Below are 18530 nucleotides of genomic sequence, written 5' to 3' on the forward strand. Positions count from 1 at the left end.
TTTATATATTTTGTTTTCTTCAGTAGTCATGACAGTTACAAGTTCTGATACAACTTTTCCTAAATCACCTGGTATGATAATATGTATAAAATATTAATAAAACAGCTATAAATATTTAAAGTGAGTTATAATTGCCAATTATATATATTGATCAACAGACGTTTATTGGTTTAAAAAGTTAGGTTTGTGTTAGATTCCCAATTAAACAAAATATATAAATGTATAAAAATATATAAAACATAATTAAATTTCAATATACAAACCTATTTTTTTCCATTTCCACGATTAGCTAAATAATATAAATTTTAAATGTAAGTAAGATCAAATAATTTAATATAAGTCATGAAAAGATTTTTAAAAGTATATACACAGTAATTGGTTTATCATAAACTACTCGATTTCTCTCAAAATAAATAGAGTATTGAAACATAAATTACTGTCTTAGGACANATAATTAGAATATTGAAACATAAATTATTGTCTTAGGACAGTAGACAAAAGTGAAAATTTTTACAAATATTGATTATTGGTTTAAATTAAACATAAATTGAATTGGTGAATTGGTTATTATGAATAAATATAATTAATTTTTTATAAAATCAGTTGTTTTTTTATTCATTTTTCATTTTTACATGTTATACTCCCTCGAAGTTCTTTAAGACTATAGTAAGACTAGCTATGTCAACTTTATTTTTTTAAATATCAACATACATATTTAATTAGCTTATGAAATAGGTAATAATGTAATTAAGAATATAATTGGTCAATATCAATTTTTGGAGGAGTGGGTATTGATATTTTTTTCATTAGTTATTTCCCAGCTGTACTCTTCATCCCTCCTTAGTATAAAAATGAGAACAACTTCTAAAGTAGTGGTCCAAAAATTGTTATTGACCAGTAATTTTCTTAATTACATTATTTCCTATTTTATAAGCTTGTTACATATGTATATTGCCATTAAAAAAAATAAAGTTGACACCCCTTTAAGTTTTAAGGGATGATTGTAAAAAGTAATTATTAGNAAGTTTTAAGGGATGATTGTAAAAAGTAATTATTAGTTGGTAAATAAATAAAAATACATAACTAACAAAAAAGCAAATTTTTTTTTCAATATTGTATTTATTTTGAGAGTAATTGAGTGATTTATGATAAATCAATTAACCAACCATACCTTTTAATAATAAAGTGATAAATTAGTATACTTTCTATTAATAAACGCAAAATATATATATTTTAATGTAATATATATTATATATTATTAATGTTATACTTAAGAGTTAATTGTAAAATAGTTCTCATAAAAATTAGTCTAAGTTTAAATTCTAAGTAATATTCCTTTTTACACTTAACATAGGGTAAGTTACATAAATACTTTTAAAACTTACCAGCCATATGATGTAGATTACCAACTGAATGTTGGGTTGATGATATGGGTGGCGGAGGAGGTCTCTCTAAAGTATTCCGACCAGTGTTTCCTGTAAAAATAAATTTTGTTGTTTTATTAAATAATGTAAAATTATGTAGCATTTAGTAATTGTATTTCAGTATACCTGGTGAGTCTTTGGAGTATTGATATGAAGAATCATTAACAAGTTGAGAAGCTGTAACTGATCTTGTTTGTAATGTAGCAGGCTAAAAATATTAAAAATGTATTAATGTTTCACAATAGTGATTTTAAAATAATTAAATGCTATAATAATGATTATGTATTAAATTAAATATTTAACTATAAATATGTATGATAATTAATTATTTCTGTATTTAAATATACTTCTTCAAGCAACTGCCTAAGTCTTTGAAGTTGGGCTTCAAGTTGTCTATTATGGTCTTCTAATATCTGCATACGTGCTTCTAAACGACCTTTATGTTGACGTAACATTTTTGCTTCTGATACCATATCAATTTNACGTAACATTTTTGCTTCTGATACCATATCAATTTCACCATTTCTATTAGATGTTATTATATTGAGAGGTAGTTTATTACCAGAACCGGTTTTAAGTTTTTCATATTCTTCTTGTAAATGAGAATTCTCATTTTCTAGTTCTCTAATAAAATAAAAATTGAAAATTAAATAACAGAGTATTATAAACCATTTAAGAAACTTAGGAGTGGAGGATTAAGTATAACCACCAGGAAGCTTAGTAAGAAAGCTTTTGCCTAGACAGCAAGGTCTCTACCTGAGTTCAAACCGAGTCTATTGGCATAATTATTCCTAAGCTTTCATGTTTCCAACAGTAAAAAAATATTTTTATAATACTTTGAATTGATATAGATATTTACTTAATCATAGTTTCTAATTCTTGTTTTTGGTCTGCATCTATAGCAACCATAATCTGAACAGGACTTCTGGGAAGTGATGACAATGCTTCAGATCCAGTACCATTTAAAGAATGACAATATTGAGCTATTAATTGATGTTCATCTTCCCTATAAAATGATGATTATTAAAAAAAAAAATAAAAAAATTTTTTTCAATACTTACGAATCTGGTGTAGAATTACTTCGTGTTCTGTATTCAACTTCTGCTAAACGTGATGCATACATTTCTAAACGGTTGTGCACATCAGGTAGTGTGGAAGAAGTATTGGAATGTTGTGGTGAAGGAGAAGGACTTTCAAAAGCATCACCTTCTAATACTGATTGAACAGGTAAATAACCAACTCGAGGGTGTTTTTTGAAGTATCGTTTTGATTTAAATTTGTTACGCAAAGCACGAGTGAAGTCACGTACATCTTCGCCTGATGTAGTTGTTGAGCAGTACTCTTGCATAGGATGAGTTAACTTGTGATGTTTTGCTTTACAACCAGAAAAGAAACATGTCTGGCACATGTCAAAATTAAAACATTTGAGACAACGATATCTGAAACCTATGATTGGATAAGCTTTGCAAGTGTTACATTTAGCTTGATGTTTAGCTGACTCAGATTCTGCTAATCTGTGTAAAACAGCTAGCCAAACCATACTTTGTGGTTCTTGTTGTAACCAAACTAAGAAATGCATAGCCTAATTTGTAAACAAAAAATAATTTAAAAATGAATCTGTATATATATTAAATAAAAAAAATTTTTGAAACTTACTTCAATGACATTTTTATCTTTACCAGCTTTTTGAAAACAACTTCTCACTGATGGTTCAATATTTGAACCCCCAAAAGATGCAATTTCACCTAATTGTCTGGGCAATTGAATACAGTCATGTATCAAAAGACCTAATTTGCGTTGATCAACTTGTCTATTTGGATCAGCTATTAGCCTAAACAAGTATCGATATTTTTCTTCTAAATGTCCTTTACATAAAAGTACCAAGCCAACTTTAAATGACAGTACACGAATTTGACCAGTTCTTTGGCTAAAAAATATTAACAATTGAAATTAAAAATAAAATGCTTAAATAAAAATACTTACCTATCATACACATTTAACAGCCAATTCAGAGATAAATCAAGACATAATGGAACATGAACTAAAGATGGATGCTGGGATGCTAGAGTATCAAAAATCGATCCTAAAATTGTAAGCATTTCAGAAACAGATATTAATTTATCATTTTGAGCACGTAGTCCATGATTATCAAAAGCTTCAACAGCAGCTTCCAGAGATAATAAATGTACTAAAACAGATTAATATTAATAATGTTGTTGTAAAATTATTAAAATATGCATTTATGCAAAAAAATTCAATGACAATAATTTAAAATTAAACACATCTTAATGGATTATTATCACATAATTTAAGTAATAAACAATTATTTAATATTTTTATTATCGAAAATTCATGTGTTCTCCCATCTCAAAATTCAAGAAATTAACTAATTTTTTTTCACTAAAAATAATACAAAAAAAAAAACATTTAAAAAAAATGTTATTTTTACCCTTCCTAAAATATTCCCAAATTTGTGTCAAAACTAATTTTTGTTTTAATCTCTTAGTTTAAAAACTTTATTACAAAACATTACACATTACATTAGATAGTTATTATATAGTTATAAAATATGTTATTTCCTTAAAAACAAAAATACTTACAAGACATTTGTTTTTGAACTCTACGTAATTTCATAGCTGTTCTGTAGGCTGAAAATCTTACATTGTTGAAGTCTGATAAAGAAGACATAAGATCAACCATTTTAGGATGATCCCAGTTGGTTGATTCACATTGATGGCTAGAGTAATTATATTAAGTTTTTTAACATTTCTAGCACTTTTAAGTTTATTATGTTTTATTCATTACTTTATGTAGTATGGCACTTTGTTAGAAGTAGTAGCTCTTTCCCAAGGAGGCTCCACAGAACCACTTAATAACAAAGAAGTAGATGGTTCACTATAACTTGCAGGTGATGTTCCATTGCTATTACTTGAACCAATTTTACCATTATCACGAATCTGTTTGTACTTATCATCCATGGAAAGCTGTAATGTTTTCCACCTATCAAGTAATAAAAAAGAATTTTAAATTACTAAAATAAACAAATGAAATACATATTATCTATAAAATATTGCATATTTGGCTCACCTATTGTTAATTTCATGCAACAAATTTTTATTTGACATTGATATAGTAAAATTTTTTGATGACAGTAAACTAGCTTGATCATTTAAGTCTTCTATTCGTTGTTGTATTGGATTTAATTTGTCTCCAAATTGCTAATAAAAATAATATTTAAATATAAATATATGATTAAGGTGTACTTTTATTGAGGTTGAACTTAACAAACACTTTTATGTATTCGTATTAATGAAAGAAGTGGTTCTTGGATTAAAACACTTCAAAATAAAAAATTCCTAATTTTGATATAATTTAAAGGAAGTAAAAAAGTTTTTTCTTATGTAAAACCTTACAATTATTTGAAAATATACTACTGAATTTATTTATTAACCTTTAAATATTATACTATATTTTATTGTTAATAATACGACCCCAGTTAATTTTAAATTGTGAGCAAATATAGTATAAATAATGTACTTTTAAACTTACTCTAAGTTCTTGCAGGCATCTTGTTGAATCACCATGATTTGAAATCGAACATGATTTATACATAGTCTCTAAACTGGCAAGCTTTGAAGAACTATCTTCTAAACTTTTTTGAAATACTTGCATTTTCTGTTAAGAAAATAATAAAATGATCATAAAAGAACTTACAAACTACAAATTGGCTTGTTGTACAAAATTAAATATAAATCAATTATTGGCTACTGTACTAATAACACATGGCTATTATGTAAAAATAGTTTATTACCCAGAGCTGTTTAGCGTTTATATTAATACCTACATAATAGGTGTGTAAAAATTAAAAAATATTAATGACAAAAAAAAAAACAACTTTTATAAAATGAAGTGTAAAGGGAAAAATGTTAATAGTCCTTTATATTAATTTTGATCTTATGGTTAGATTTGATTACCCATAAGCTGTAACATTAAGTAATGAAATCCATTTGATAAAAAATGTTTTCATTTTTCTAATATTTAAGTATCTAGTTTTGTATTACCATTAAAAAAATAAAAATTTATAACTTTATTTTTGTTCTCCTGAAAAGTATACAAATGGACTATTACCANAAAATTAAACACTATCTAAAGATTTGCATCGAAGCGTTTATTTTTGATAGTGATTTTAATCACTGTCAGATATCATTATACTTGATCCAACTATGCCACGTCACCACTGTGCCGCGACCCCCCTGTGCTGGGTTTTTTTAAATATTAAAATAATTTACTTTTGGCTGATCAAACACAAATTCTGTAGTAAAGAATCATAGTGTTATTATAATAAAATTATTTTAGACTTACTGTGATTGCTTCTTCTAAACTTTGCTGCCATTTGTCTGAACGGTTAAGGAGAGAATTCCATTGATCTGATACTCTGGTAACTTCTCGTTTTAAGCTTATTGTTATATCACGAGCTCGTTCTTCCGCACTTCGATATCCTCTTGAATCTCCAGTATTATTTAAATCTATAGAAAATTTTTTTTACTTTTTAACAAAAATTTTTTTAATAATAAAGAAAAAAATAACTATTTTAATATAAAGTAAAATAACTTTTTACATTCGTCCACAAATGCAGCTGGAAGCAACATGAGAGTAATCTAAAAGAAAAAATCTGTTACTAAACTCAACCTAATCAAATTTATTGCACATACTCTCTAAATGGGGTGCTTCTACGAAAACATTATTTACCAATTATAAATCACTAATTCTTTTTAAATTGGAGATGGATCCTTTGTCTTTTGCTATACCTTCTCTAATATAATCAACTACTTAACACTATGCACAATGCTGGCATACATTATGCTCTAGGAGCATTCAAATCAAGTGCTATAGTATGTATAAGTTATAAATCTGGCATTCCCCCTCTTAAAATTATAAGAACTGATAAATTAAAATTCCCAGCATGGTAAATATATTAGATATCAACTATGAACTACACCACTTGCTAAAACCTCAACCCCTCAAATAATTTACAATAACAAATTTATAGAACTTATGAACAATTACCAAAACTGGAACAAATTATACACTGATGCATCTAAGATGGAAAAAGGAGTAGAATTATCTATGATACTTGAAAATTCCTATAAGACCTATAAGTTACTAAAAAATTTCTTTATATACATAACTGAAGGCACTTGAATATATTCAAGAAAACAATATCAAAGACTCAATTATCTTAACCGAATTTCGCAGTGCACTTACCAGCATAGATAATACATTTAACTCAAACTTTCTAGTCAATTTAATACAAAAACAGTCCACTCAATACACCACAAAGGTATATCTATAAAAATGATATTGGACCCAGAGCACTCATTAATCCAAGGAAATGAAAAGGCAGACATAATAGCAAAGGAAACTGCAAAAGTTGACAATATAGCAATAACACCTTCATGCACTATCCAAGACAACAAATCAACCAGTAATAAAAAATGTCTATTTTTATGGCAACAAGAATGAATAAGCACTGAAACTAAATTACATAAAATGAAAAAAAAACAACCAAAAATGGCCGTATTTATACTACGCAGACACCAAGTCATCATTAACAGACTCAAAATTGGACACATACACCTAACTCATGGGTATTTAATGAACATCAGCACTCCACCGATATGCGAGATTTGTGGAATAACTAACTCTGTCAAAGATATTCTCACAAATTCTTAAAAGTATGAACATTAAAGAGATGCACATGGGATACCTCGCCACTTCTCCCAATATCTGAAACAAGACTGTAACTCTGTACGAAAAATGACAAAATTCCTCAAGGCTACCAAACTATTTATCTTAATATAATATCTATATAACTTATGTGCTAGTGATCAACTTTTATTCACTCTCATTGTTAACTTAATCTAATTATTTAAATAGCCATTTTATTGTGATATACACTTGATAAGCATGTAATCACAAAGGCCAATGGCCTTTGTTGTTGCAGCCTTTATTTCAATTAAAAAAATTGAATAAATAAATAAATTACTTTTAAAGAGTCTTATGAATATAAGTCATATGAGATCATTATTTACCTTCATTTTTTACTGAGGCTGTAATTTGAGATTCTATATTTATGTATTGCCTGCCGCTACGTAAGTTATACTCAATAACAGGTCTTTTCTCTTCCAATTGTCGATGAAATCCTTTATGATCATCCTTAAGATAGATACATTTTTTTTAGAAATATTGAATTACAAACAAAACTACTTTATTACCTTTTGTTTTTGTAATGTAGTCAAATCATTACCTAAGGGACCAAAACTAGATATTTCTGTATCTTTTTTTATTATCCATTCCACTAATTCTCTTAATGATAATAGTAGAGCATTCCAATGTTCAGTGTTATTTTCTAAACGATTTCTAAAAAAAAAAAAATGATAAATTAGCATAAGTATTATTGGGTTTTCCTTGATAATTATAATACCTATTATCATGTATTAATCAATAAATCTTATCAATGTAATTTACATTATGTAAAATTGAATTTAAAATAATTTAAGCTCAGTAAAGTTCTTAAAAAAAAAAAGGCTTTAAATGAAAAATAATTAAAAATTAAGTTGCATTGTGCAATATAATGAAAATAAAAACATCACAATTTTTCTTATTGTAAATCCAAATTTTATTATTAAATATTTTTATGAACTTCCAGTTTTTTTAAATAGAATCACCCTATTATTCGCCGATTATTTGACACATTATGAGACGTATGACAATAATTCTATTTTATAATGCTTCTATAACTTTATTGTTATAATAAAATTAATATCAAGATGCACAAAGTATTTAATTATTAGAACATTCAAGTGGTTTTTAACTCACGACCTTGAAAATTTAACTTTTTTTAATAAAATTTAGTTATTTAATTTTTTTTACTCTTTAGGCGATAAAATGACAATGAAAAAGAATCAAAAATTAGAAAACTTTTTGAAAAGATAATTTACAGATTTTATTAGAACCTAAAAAAATATTAGTGAGTGTTAATAATTTTAAGAGTTAAACTTTGACTTTACATAATAGATAAATCATCCAAAAGGTCATGTTCATGATACATAATGTATTAAAGGGGAAAGTTGAATATGATTCCGACCCGACGGAATTACTTCAATATCATACGGTACTATATGAGTTACTAGGGAATTATAAATTACAATCATATAACATAAATGAGAGATTTAACAGGGTGTACAAGCCTCGAGGGACAAACATAAAATGGCACGTTCCAATTTACACTGGGTATGCAAAAAAGTAATAATAAAAACAAAATGAAGAATATTTGATATCATTAAAAAAAATAATAGTAATATCATTTCAGTAAGATATTTAATATAAATAGGTAGACAAATAATTTAAANATAAATAGATAGACAAATAATTTCAAAATGTAACTACATGTACACTTTACCTAATATTGTTAGAGCGATTTTTCAATTGGTTCCAACGCTGATTCATTTCTTCTAAACGCCTTTGAAGCATTACTGAATCTTCTTGCGAGGAGAGATTTCCAAGAAGTTTTTTTCCTCCGTTGTCGAGAGAATTTAGAGAAAGACTTTTTGTTTCCATCTCACGTTGTAATTCCTATAGAAATTTTAATTAATTAAAATTTACATTTTACATATAATTTATCATTAAAATATAATTTAATATATAAATAATTTATATCATATAAAGGGTTAATAAATTACTTAATCTAGCACTGAAAAAAGTTTTACCTATATACACTTGTGATTTTTGTTATATATATTTTATTATTATAGTTTGTTTTTTACTTAAAATATTTTTGTTCATGTTTAAATATGATTATAAAATATTTTATATAACAACTTATTAAATATACTCTATATACTATATAGCACTTTAATAATATATGCTTAATTTTATATTACATTTCATAAATTTACCAATAAAATTTGCAGTAACTAAGTATTTAATTAAATTAGTATGAAAATGATTTCCGTATATTTAATAAAAATAACGAATAAAGTTTATTTATAGCTTAGTAATTTATAGATAGAATTTCATGATTTTTGTGGTCAGTATGTTATTTAGTTTTATATCAGGAAACTCGAGTTACATACATCTAATGAAATAATCAACCAGATTTGGTTTTAAAAGTTATTAAGAGGGGAATAGCATGATTACTAATAAATCGATGATAAGGGAAAAAATTAAACACTCAATTAAAATGAACAACGGATATTTCAAATCTAAGTAAAACTAAATTTAAATACACAAATATATTAGAAAAAACATTCGACAATTAATTAAAAATAGTAGTCCAAGATTTTGTCCTTTTAAGTTCCTTTCTAATTTAAAAAAAAAAAAGATTTATTATATTAAAGAGTTTTAACGATTTAAATTGTTATAGGATCACGTACTTTTTCAAATTGTTGAAATTCGGCTAACAACTCATAGTTTAATCTAATAAATCTAGTATCCATCCTCAAAAATAACTGATAAAATATATATGAAATTGATAGGATTTGAAACGAAAGAAATTGATATTAAGTAGTAAACTCTGTTTATGATGAAAAAACTAGGTGACGTCCAGAAAGTATATTCACTTTCGGGGAAGCATGGTTTTTATAATATAGATAGTGTAACGATACTATAATCTACAATGAATAAAAATAGGTCCTCATAACATACATTTCTACTGTTTAAAATTGTTTTCACGGTTAAGTTATAAAATTTTACATATCATTGAACATAAATTATATTCATTTGTGTTACGTTAAAGGTAGAGAGGTCTCAACATATCTTAAACTTTCATCATTAATGGGGTATTTATTTTAAATTAGTAATTATGATGCTTATATTTTTACAATAATAATGGCAATAATTACACTGCAAACCATNCACGGTTAAGTTATAAAATTTTACTTATCATTGAACATAAATTATATTCATTTGTGTTACGTTAAAGGTAGAGAGGTCTCAACATGTCTTAAACTTTCATCATTAATGGGGTATTTATTTTAAATTAGTCATTATGATGCTTATATTTTTACAATAATAATGTCAATAATTACACTGCAAACCACATTCGTAAACAAATTAAATATACTACATAGTAATAACAGCATTGCAATGATATATTTTATGAGCCTAAGCATAAGCTTATCGTGAAATGAATATAAGCAAAGGTTTGTAACAACAACCATTTGTGTATATGAAGTTTTTAAATGCCATTATTTTTTTCATAAAATAAAAATTATACTTTATTAAACATTTTTTAATTTAATCCTTTTTTAAAAAATTTTAAACATTTCAACTAATTTATTGATAAATCAAAAACAATAAAAATATTTATTTTATGATACAACTAATCATGAGAATTGTAAAAAATTTGACCTCCTCAGCTTATAGGAAGAAGCCTTTTAAAGATGAAACTATACAAATTTTGATTTTGGTTTAAATAAATTAAAAATATAAAAAAAAATAGCCTTAATGCATTGTTTAGTGGCATTCTAAGGGTTTAGTCCTGGGAAACGTACGTAAGAAATTACAACCCCTTCTGAAATATATATATATATGTGTGTGTGTGTGTGTATACCCATATGGGTTCTATCTCTCATATTTTTCACCGTGGAACACTCATAGTATTGAAAATAATTTGATTTCAAAATAAAATGAAATCGACTAATTTACTGAACTTTTTTAGGAGTCCAATTTTACGTGTCTGCGGGTAGTGGCGTAACCAGGATTTTTGCTAGGAGCTTTATTTTTTTTTTGGCTTTTCACATAATCTTACTAGTGCCAAATTCATATAAAATTTATAGTAATAATTAGTCAAAGGGGAGTTACAGACTTTTAACCTCCCTCTCGACTAGGCCACTTTCTGTAGATACGTGAACTACTTTAAAACGTAATATATAAAGTAAAATTTGTATAATAATTTGTACGCAATAACTGAGCAACTCTAATTATTTCTGTAGTTTTATAATAAGTGTTAATTGAATAAAGAAAGAAGCGCCAATGCATATTTGTTAATTAAGTTGTCCGAACGTTATGAATCCTTAAAAAACAATCATGTCCTAGCTCTTCTATTGGGTCTAAGGTTAAATGTTAAACTATTACTAGGCTCTCGGTTTATGTTCTTCTAGTCATAAAATAGATGCTATCTTCCATTTGAAATTGAACCGACATTCTTTACCAAATGTATTTATAGAGTAAATTAATCTTTACATTATTTAGAATCAATAATGACAGTTTAAAATAGTAGATGGCTTAAAAGCTTATTTGTATTAGATATGGTATCTATTTATTTTATATTCATTTAACTGGAGGTGAAAGTAATCAAGTAAAGTTTTACTGTAAAATATTAATTTTTTTTCAAAACTTAACACTATCGAGGCTAATCAAACATAGATTAATAATTGATTAAGCCGAACATGCGTGTAATGTAAATTGGAAGCAGTTCTCGGGACAGGTAATCGCACTTATTCGCTGTATAAATATACATCGTATGGCTGCAATATAGGTGTAAGTAATTAAATTTTAAGGCGTCACATCGTCACAGATATTCTCGAGGGAGCACTACCGAGAGGTTAGCGACGAAGAGCATAACAACAGAAAACAGTATAATATAAGCAATTTGATAACCATAGGGAAACAGGAGTTGCATTCCTCCCAGAGGTAGACAATTCTGTATATTTTTTAACATGATTACAGGAATTGAGCAATCTTAAAATCTAGTTGTAAGTTAGAAAAGTAAAAAAAAAATCATTAAAAAATCATTTAGTGTAAATGTATTATATGATGAAGTTCATGACAAGTAAAATCAAGAAATTTATAATTTTCCGTAATGTTATTGTATAAATTAAGGTTAAATATTATACTAACCAATTAAAAATAAGTATAATATGTAAACAAAAAAAAAATTTCATTGACATCGTATATTCGTATACATATAATTATTATTCATTGTATTTTAGCACAGAGAAAAACTCCATACTATAAATCGCGTATTATCTACTATCTATTATTATTTTATATTATGGTAAAATTTTCTATAGTTTAAAATATTTTAGTTGCGAACAGTGTTATGAAATCCCACAAAGTTTGAACAATGACACTTAATGATTCGCCGCGTAAGGATCAACTATGAGAAGTGCTTTGAAATGTGAAGAGGTAATTTTTAAAATATGTTGACATAATTTTTTTGAAATTTAAGAAAGAAAAGTATTTGTTTTTGCTAAATTTTAAATACAATAAAATTACTTAAAAAAATTGTATTACCCTACCAAACAGTGGGACTACTCATATCATGGTTAAAATATAATATTACTAAACATTAAATTATATACAATAAAAAAAAAAAAAAAAAAAAGACTTTTACTATATATTACAAGTGTTAATTTAGTTTTTAACAAACTTTCTGACATTCTCGTGGCAAAAACTATATAAAGGTAAATAATTAAAAAAAAAAAACGCGTAAAAAGTCATATATTGCGTTTCATATAAACGAACGTTTAACAATATGGAAAAACAACAAGGTCAGATGCTTATGTAGAGAGCTTCTTTTTCTCGCTTATACCGTTGATTTAAAATAAAAATGTGCCGTGTATATTACATACCTAACAATTAAAGAGAAACAGTGCGCAAAGGATGAGTAAACTTGAACCAACATGGGATATAATTCAAGTTGCATATTTTGCTTTTTAATTTATTTTTAATATTCCTCAAAAATATCAATAGAATTTCAATAAAACGGAAGAAAAGTCAACTAATAAATTATAAAATAATACATTACAAGATTTTAAAAAGTATGTTGAGTTTAAAAGAGGTTAGAAACAAAAAAATTAGCTTAATTAAGCTAATTTATTTAAAAAATAAGGACTACAATGCAGATACGAAAAAACGTAAAATAATGACAATAGGGTAATGTTTTTTTGACAATCATTCGTAAACATAAATAATGCATAGTTATGTCTGTAAGTCGTTGTTATAAGATAATTTAGTTCCTCGTAAAATGTTGTATATGCTTATTTACCACGTAAATCATGTTCTTTATGACAATTTTTATAACTAGTGTTTTACTAGACTTCATTTGCAATAACTACACTCAGAATAAAATATTATGAGCGATTATTGAGAATGATTTAATGATCTAGGGCATGCCAAGCGCATTTGGTTACCCATCAAATACTCTTTACTAATTTATAATTGTTTAGAAATAAATTAAAAAAATTAAGTAATAGCATATTTAAAAATAATAATTTATAGCTTTTTAAGTGGTTAAGTTCAAGAATTAAAAACCTGTACAAAGAAATAAACAATAACTTATTACACGATAAAATAATAATTTATTAAAATAACAGATTTGTTTGTATAAAGTAAATAGAATGTACACATACCTTTTCATTATTAAATATTTAGAATTTAATCGAACCTTAAATAGGAAAACAAATGATTTAATTATATGAATAATATATCTTTGAAATATTACACCAAAACTTATAAGTCTCGTTAGATTAAAATAAAATTTATGTTTTAATTATTCTTAATTAATCCTATAATAATATCAATTTATAATTTTCTATCTTTAGTTATCAATATTTATTATCAAATGGGATGGACGATTAATTAAAATCGTAGACTTTAAACGGTTCGGACTCAGATTCCACTGCATTGGCCAAACTGTCACTATTAATAAATTGAGTCGATGTTAAATATAAATTGATATTATCTTAGAGAAACCATTAAACTAATTCCACGCAGATTCGATTGTGACTGTTATTAATCAAATAGGATTAATATTCTTAGGGAATGTTGAGAAAGCCAACGGTTTTGATTGTCGTTTGCCCAAACTGAGTTAGTATGATGAATAATGAAAACGTAAAAACAAAGTTTTTTATTTCACAATAATAGTCTGGAACTTTAGGAAAACAACTAAACGAGTTACCTAAATATTTTATCGGCGGTAAAACCCACAGCGTTCCGATCGAGTCGGGTGGGAATAGTTTTTCCTTTTCAATATAATACCCATTTCCAGATACAACTACATAAATAGAGAGTACACTATACTCAGTACGCGTAAGTGGTTTTTCTTCGACATGATTTCCCAACGAAACGCCAAAATACTTTCAGACAACGCGGCCAAATGGTATGTATTATGCAAATATGACTAAAAATGGCAAGCGATTTTATCCGAAATACTCACTTTCGGAGGGAATGTTTTTATTAGGATTGAAGTTTAATACTCATCCTAATGTTACTTCGATAGTCGTGATACATTCCGTACCATATTTAATGGTCAAAAAATACATCTACTTTTCATTATAGTTAACATACTACGTTTACCCTGAGAGAGCAATACTTTGCTATGTTCATGTTACATCACTACAAAATATTACTACATTTGTAAAATGAATTATTTTTGGAATTTTATGGTACCCAAAAATATCTTGCGTACCTTGGCTAACTTTTGCTGAGTATCTAGAATGTCCAACATGAGAGCAATTTTATGATCGGTAACTCGGTATCCATTTCGATAGCATTCGATCAACTGGTTTAGCGCTAAAACCGCTGCTTTGGTGGGAACTGTAGCCGACGGCGACTCCATGTCGATGGATTTTGAAGAACCAAGCGTTGAGTAACCATTGGGGGAATCAGTGGTAGAAATGGGTAAAGACAGACGTCGGCGTCTAAGAGATCGCGAACTGTTCGGCAAAGATCCGTGCACTACTATCGGCGTTACGGTAAGACGAGGCGATATTTTAAGGGTGGTACTGACACGACCGTCATTGTCTTCATGACTTAAACCATTGGGTATGGTATACGACGAACTCATTCTTCTAGAGCTATCACTAGTAAATTCGATGGAGTTGGGTCGTCTTCGGCGGTTACCTGACCCCGTGGAACGCCTTACGAAAAGCACGTCGGCTGTAGTGGATCCATCGCAAAAACCGCGACGGTACGCTTCCTCTACTATTTTTTCGTTACCATCCAAGTCTCGCCGTTTTCGCAAAGAATTACAGTTACTATGGGTCAATCCATAATCGGACTTNGTTACTATTGGTCAATCCATAATCGGACTTTGATTTGGATACGACACTCGAAGGCGACGGTCGTCGATGGGAATGTTCAGGTAAGCCTTCAGTCTGCCAATCACCGAAACCGCCGTCATCGCCCAGACTTTCAGAAGACACCTTTTTTTTTGGTACGTCTACGGGTGTATTTCCCAAACGTAGAGCTATTGACCGATACAGCGAGTTTTTTCGAATCAGTTGTATCGCAGATGTAAATTTTTGTTTGGTATTATGACTATACGAACGCGTAGTAGATTCGGACATGATGATGACAATACTGTGAACTAAAAAAACGAACAAGTCCAATACGGCGTGCGAACAGACCGTTATGAGCGCAATGACGCGACTGGGGCGCGCGACTCGTGTTTTTTTCCAGCGAGGGTCGGTATGTGTACGAATAGGATTAGTGGGTGGTATGTGATTTATACACAAACAATAGTTAAACAATGACTGATAGTAAGTTTAATCTTAAATGTAAGTAGTAATTATTATAACAATTGAACACATTGGGGTAACAAGAGACATATATACTTTTTATTAGAGTCATTTTTTCATTAAATTAAATATAAAAAAAAAATTCTGTATCGACTGATGTAATATGAATTTTTTTAAAAAAACACATAGTGTAATTGAGCAGCGTTCAATTATGAAATAACAACAAGACATTGTTCAAACAATATTTAATGTGTTCCTTAAGTTATTGTTATTGGTAAAGCATTAATTGTTATTGGATAAGTTATACTTATTTTAAAACTAAAATGCAGCATTTTTCATCAGTATCACAAGTTAATAAAAAAACTTTTTTAAGATATATTTTTTTTACCTCTTGAACAAATTGAAAAAATAGACAAGTCTCATTTTATTGACCCAAGTCTTCTATCTTAATTTTAGACTTATGGGTTGCAATGCGAGCAAACATTTTAAAAAGATGAGCGTACAGACATAACATCACAAATTCAGTAAAATTCTAGATGTTAGAAAAATCTTTGATGTATGGATTATGAAGGGGGATACGGAAAATATAAAAATAGTTAAATTTACTCCAAGATGAAACAAAATTTAGATACTAAAATTTTTTTTAACAAATAATAGTAATCGAGTCGAAAATAAAATTTTTTTATATTATTTTTTAATAGTAATTCGAAAATACCAAAATAGTAAATTGAAGACGATTATGTATCATATATTCACATTAATTGGTGTAATTAATACATTTTGTATGAAATTTACATAAATTTAACCAAAGTTATTAATAATTTTAACTAACATAATAACATTTTTTTTTAATAGTAGTCAATAGAATAGTAAAAGCTTACACGATTTTCAGTCGAATTCTCTCCATAAAACTAATATTAAAAAAAAAAATTTTTTCATCATGATTCTGACGAATTTTTAAGCCTTAAAAGTTAATTGAAAATTAAAAATGCCAACTTTTACTTAACAACAGCAATATAATAATAAAACTGTTGAACTAGCTTGAAAATATGTATCATGTAAACGATAAAAACCAACAAGATAGAAATGTCATTTACAACGAAATAATTCTAATAATATGAGTTCAACAGTACAATACATGAGAATAAATCGATTAAATAACCTGACATGCACATACTATGAGTATTATCAATTTGAGATCTGTTAAAAAACAGATGACAGAATAAAAATGTTTTTTTTTATCAAAGAAAAATATAATATCATAATTGAAAAATTAGAAAGATATCAAATATTTAACTAAACTCTGATTACTTTCACAAATTCGTTTTGTACACATTTGAAATTTACTATTAAATATCGAGGGTCCAGTATTAAAGAAATATATCAATTAATGTATTAACTTATAAGAAATTTTATTAATATGTTTAAAAAGTGAGAGATGAAAAAAATGAATGACAAACATAAAAAAAACCATACAGTGAAATATTTTTAAATGAATAAGATATTCCTTTTCATAAAGGTAGACTACAGTGGTGGTGTCCTTGATATTCATGGAAGTTACACTATATAAATGAAATATAAATTAAACGAACTTTAAATTTTATTTTGACTTCAAAAAGAATTAAGAAAAAAAATGTAAAAGAGTTATTCGATAGCAGGGGTTTGTTAAACTTCGTACGTCAACGTAGAAAATTCTGATATATTCGACGCAGCCACTGTGTTTTATATAAATTCGAAGCATAAAATGACAATTTAAATTAGTTAAAAAATTCAAAGCACCTTTTTTATCTTAACTTTTAGGAAGCAAAATAAATTTAAATTTATATTTAATGTAAGATAGCTCACGTAAATTTGATAAAAATTGGTGGAATCATTACTATGACAAACCCTTGTAAAGTATTTTAAAATAAACAAAAATAAATATACAATTTGAACGTAAAAATAGCATGTTTTTTAACTACAGAGCTATTTGCACATAGAAAATAGGTCGAGGGGCCAAATTTTTCTTTTGAACTTCTAGTATATAACATAATCTTTATTTTAATAAAATTAGTTTAAAGCTCGGAGTATTTCTGGAACATTTTTAAAACTCAAGTTGAAAAAGTTATTTTTTTTGTACAGAATTTGCTATTTTTATACCTCCAGATGGCAGGTAAAGGGTTAGATTTTCAAAAAGTTATGTCAGTTTTAAGAGAATAAAGTTTAAAAAACCCAGCACAGTGATGACATGGCATAGATGGATCAAGTATAATGATATCTGACAGTGATTAAAATCACTATAAAAAAAAAACGCTNTGGCATAGATGGATCAAGTATAATGATATCTGACAGTGATTAAAATCACTATAAAAAAAAAACGCTTCGATGCAAATCTTAAGATAGTGTTTAATTTTAAAAAATTGGTGGATTATTCCAAAAGCTACATCATGCATCTATAAAAAAAAAACCCAGCACAGGGGGGTCGCGGCACAGTGGTGACGTGGCATAGTTGGATCAAGTAAATGATATCTGATAGTGATTAAAATCACTATCAAAAATAAACGCTTCGATGCAAATCTTTAGATAGTGTTTAATTTTAAAA

General features: G+C 27.1%; 1 protein-coding gene across 1 annotated transcript in view; it reads right to left on the bottom strand.

Moving 5' to 3' along the window:
* Positions 1-18530, bottom strand: part of LOC126895923 (dystrophin-like) — a 57836-nt gene that overhangs the window by 9537 nt on the left and 29769 nt on the right. The window contains exons 56-70 of the mRNA XM_050668260.1: positions 8887-9059; positions 7700-7844; positions 7517-7640; positions 5787-5950; positions 4974-5099; positions 4512-4642; positions 4230-4424; positions 4025-4161; positions 3408-3612; positions 3081-3351; positions 2486-3006; positions 2284-2430; positions 1772-2048; positions 1551-1632; positions 1386-1475 (exon numbers count right to left, since the gene is read on the bottom strand). Coding sequence (XP_050524217.1) covers positions 1386-1475; positions 1551-1632; positions 1772-2048; positions 2284-2430; positions 2486-3006; positions 3081-3351; positions 3408-3612; positions 4025-4161; positions 4230-4424; positions 4512-4642; positions 4974-5099; positions 5787-5950; positions 7517-7640; positions 7700-7844; positions 8887-9059 — 2788 coding nt within the window. The remainder of the gene's footprint in view (positions 1-1385; positions 1476-1550; positions 1633-1771; positions 2049-2283; positions 2431-2485; positions 3007-3080; positions 3352-3407; positions 3613-4024; positions 4162-4229; positions 4425-4511; positions 4643-4973; positions 5100-5786; positions 5951-7516; positions 7641-7699; positions 7845-8886; positions 9060-18530) is intronic.

Source organism: Daktulosphaira vitifoliae, unplaced genomic scaffold (genome assembly GCF_025091365.1).
Source record: "Daktulosphaira vitifoliae isolate Bord-2020 unplaced genomic scaffold, ASM2509136v1 Scaffold_1, whole genome shotgun sequence".
Lineage (NCBI taxonomy): Eukaryota > Metazoa > Arthropoda > Insecta > Hemiptera > Phylloxeridae > Daktulosphaira > Daktulosphaira vitifoliae.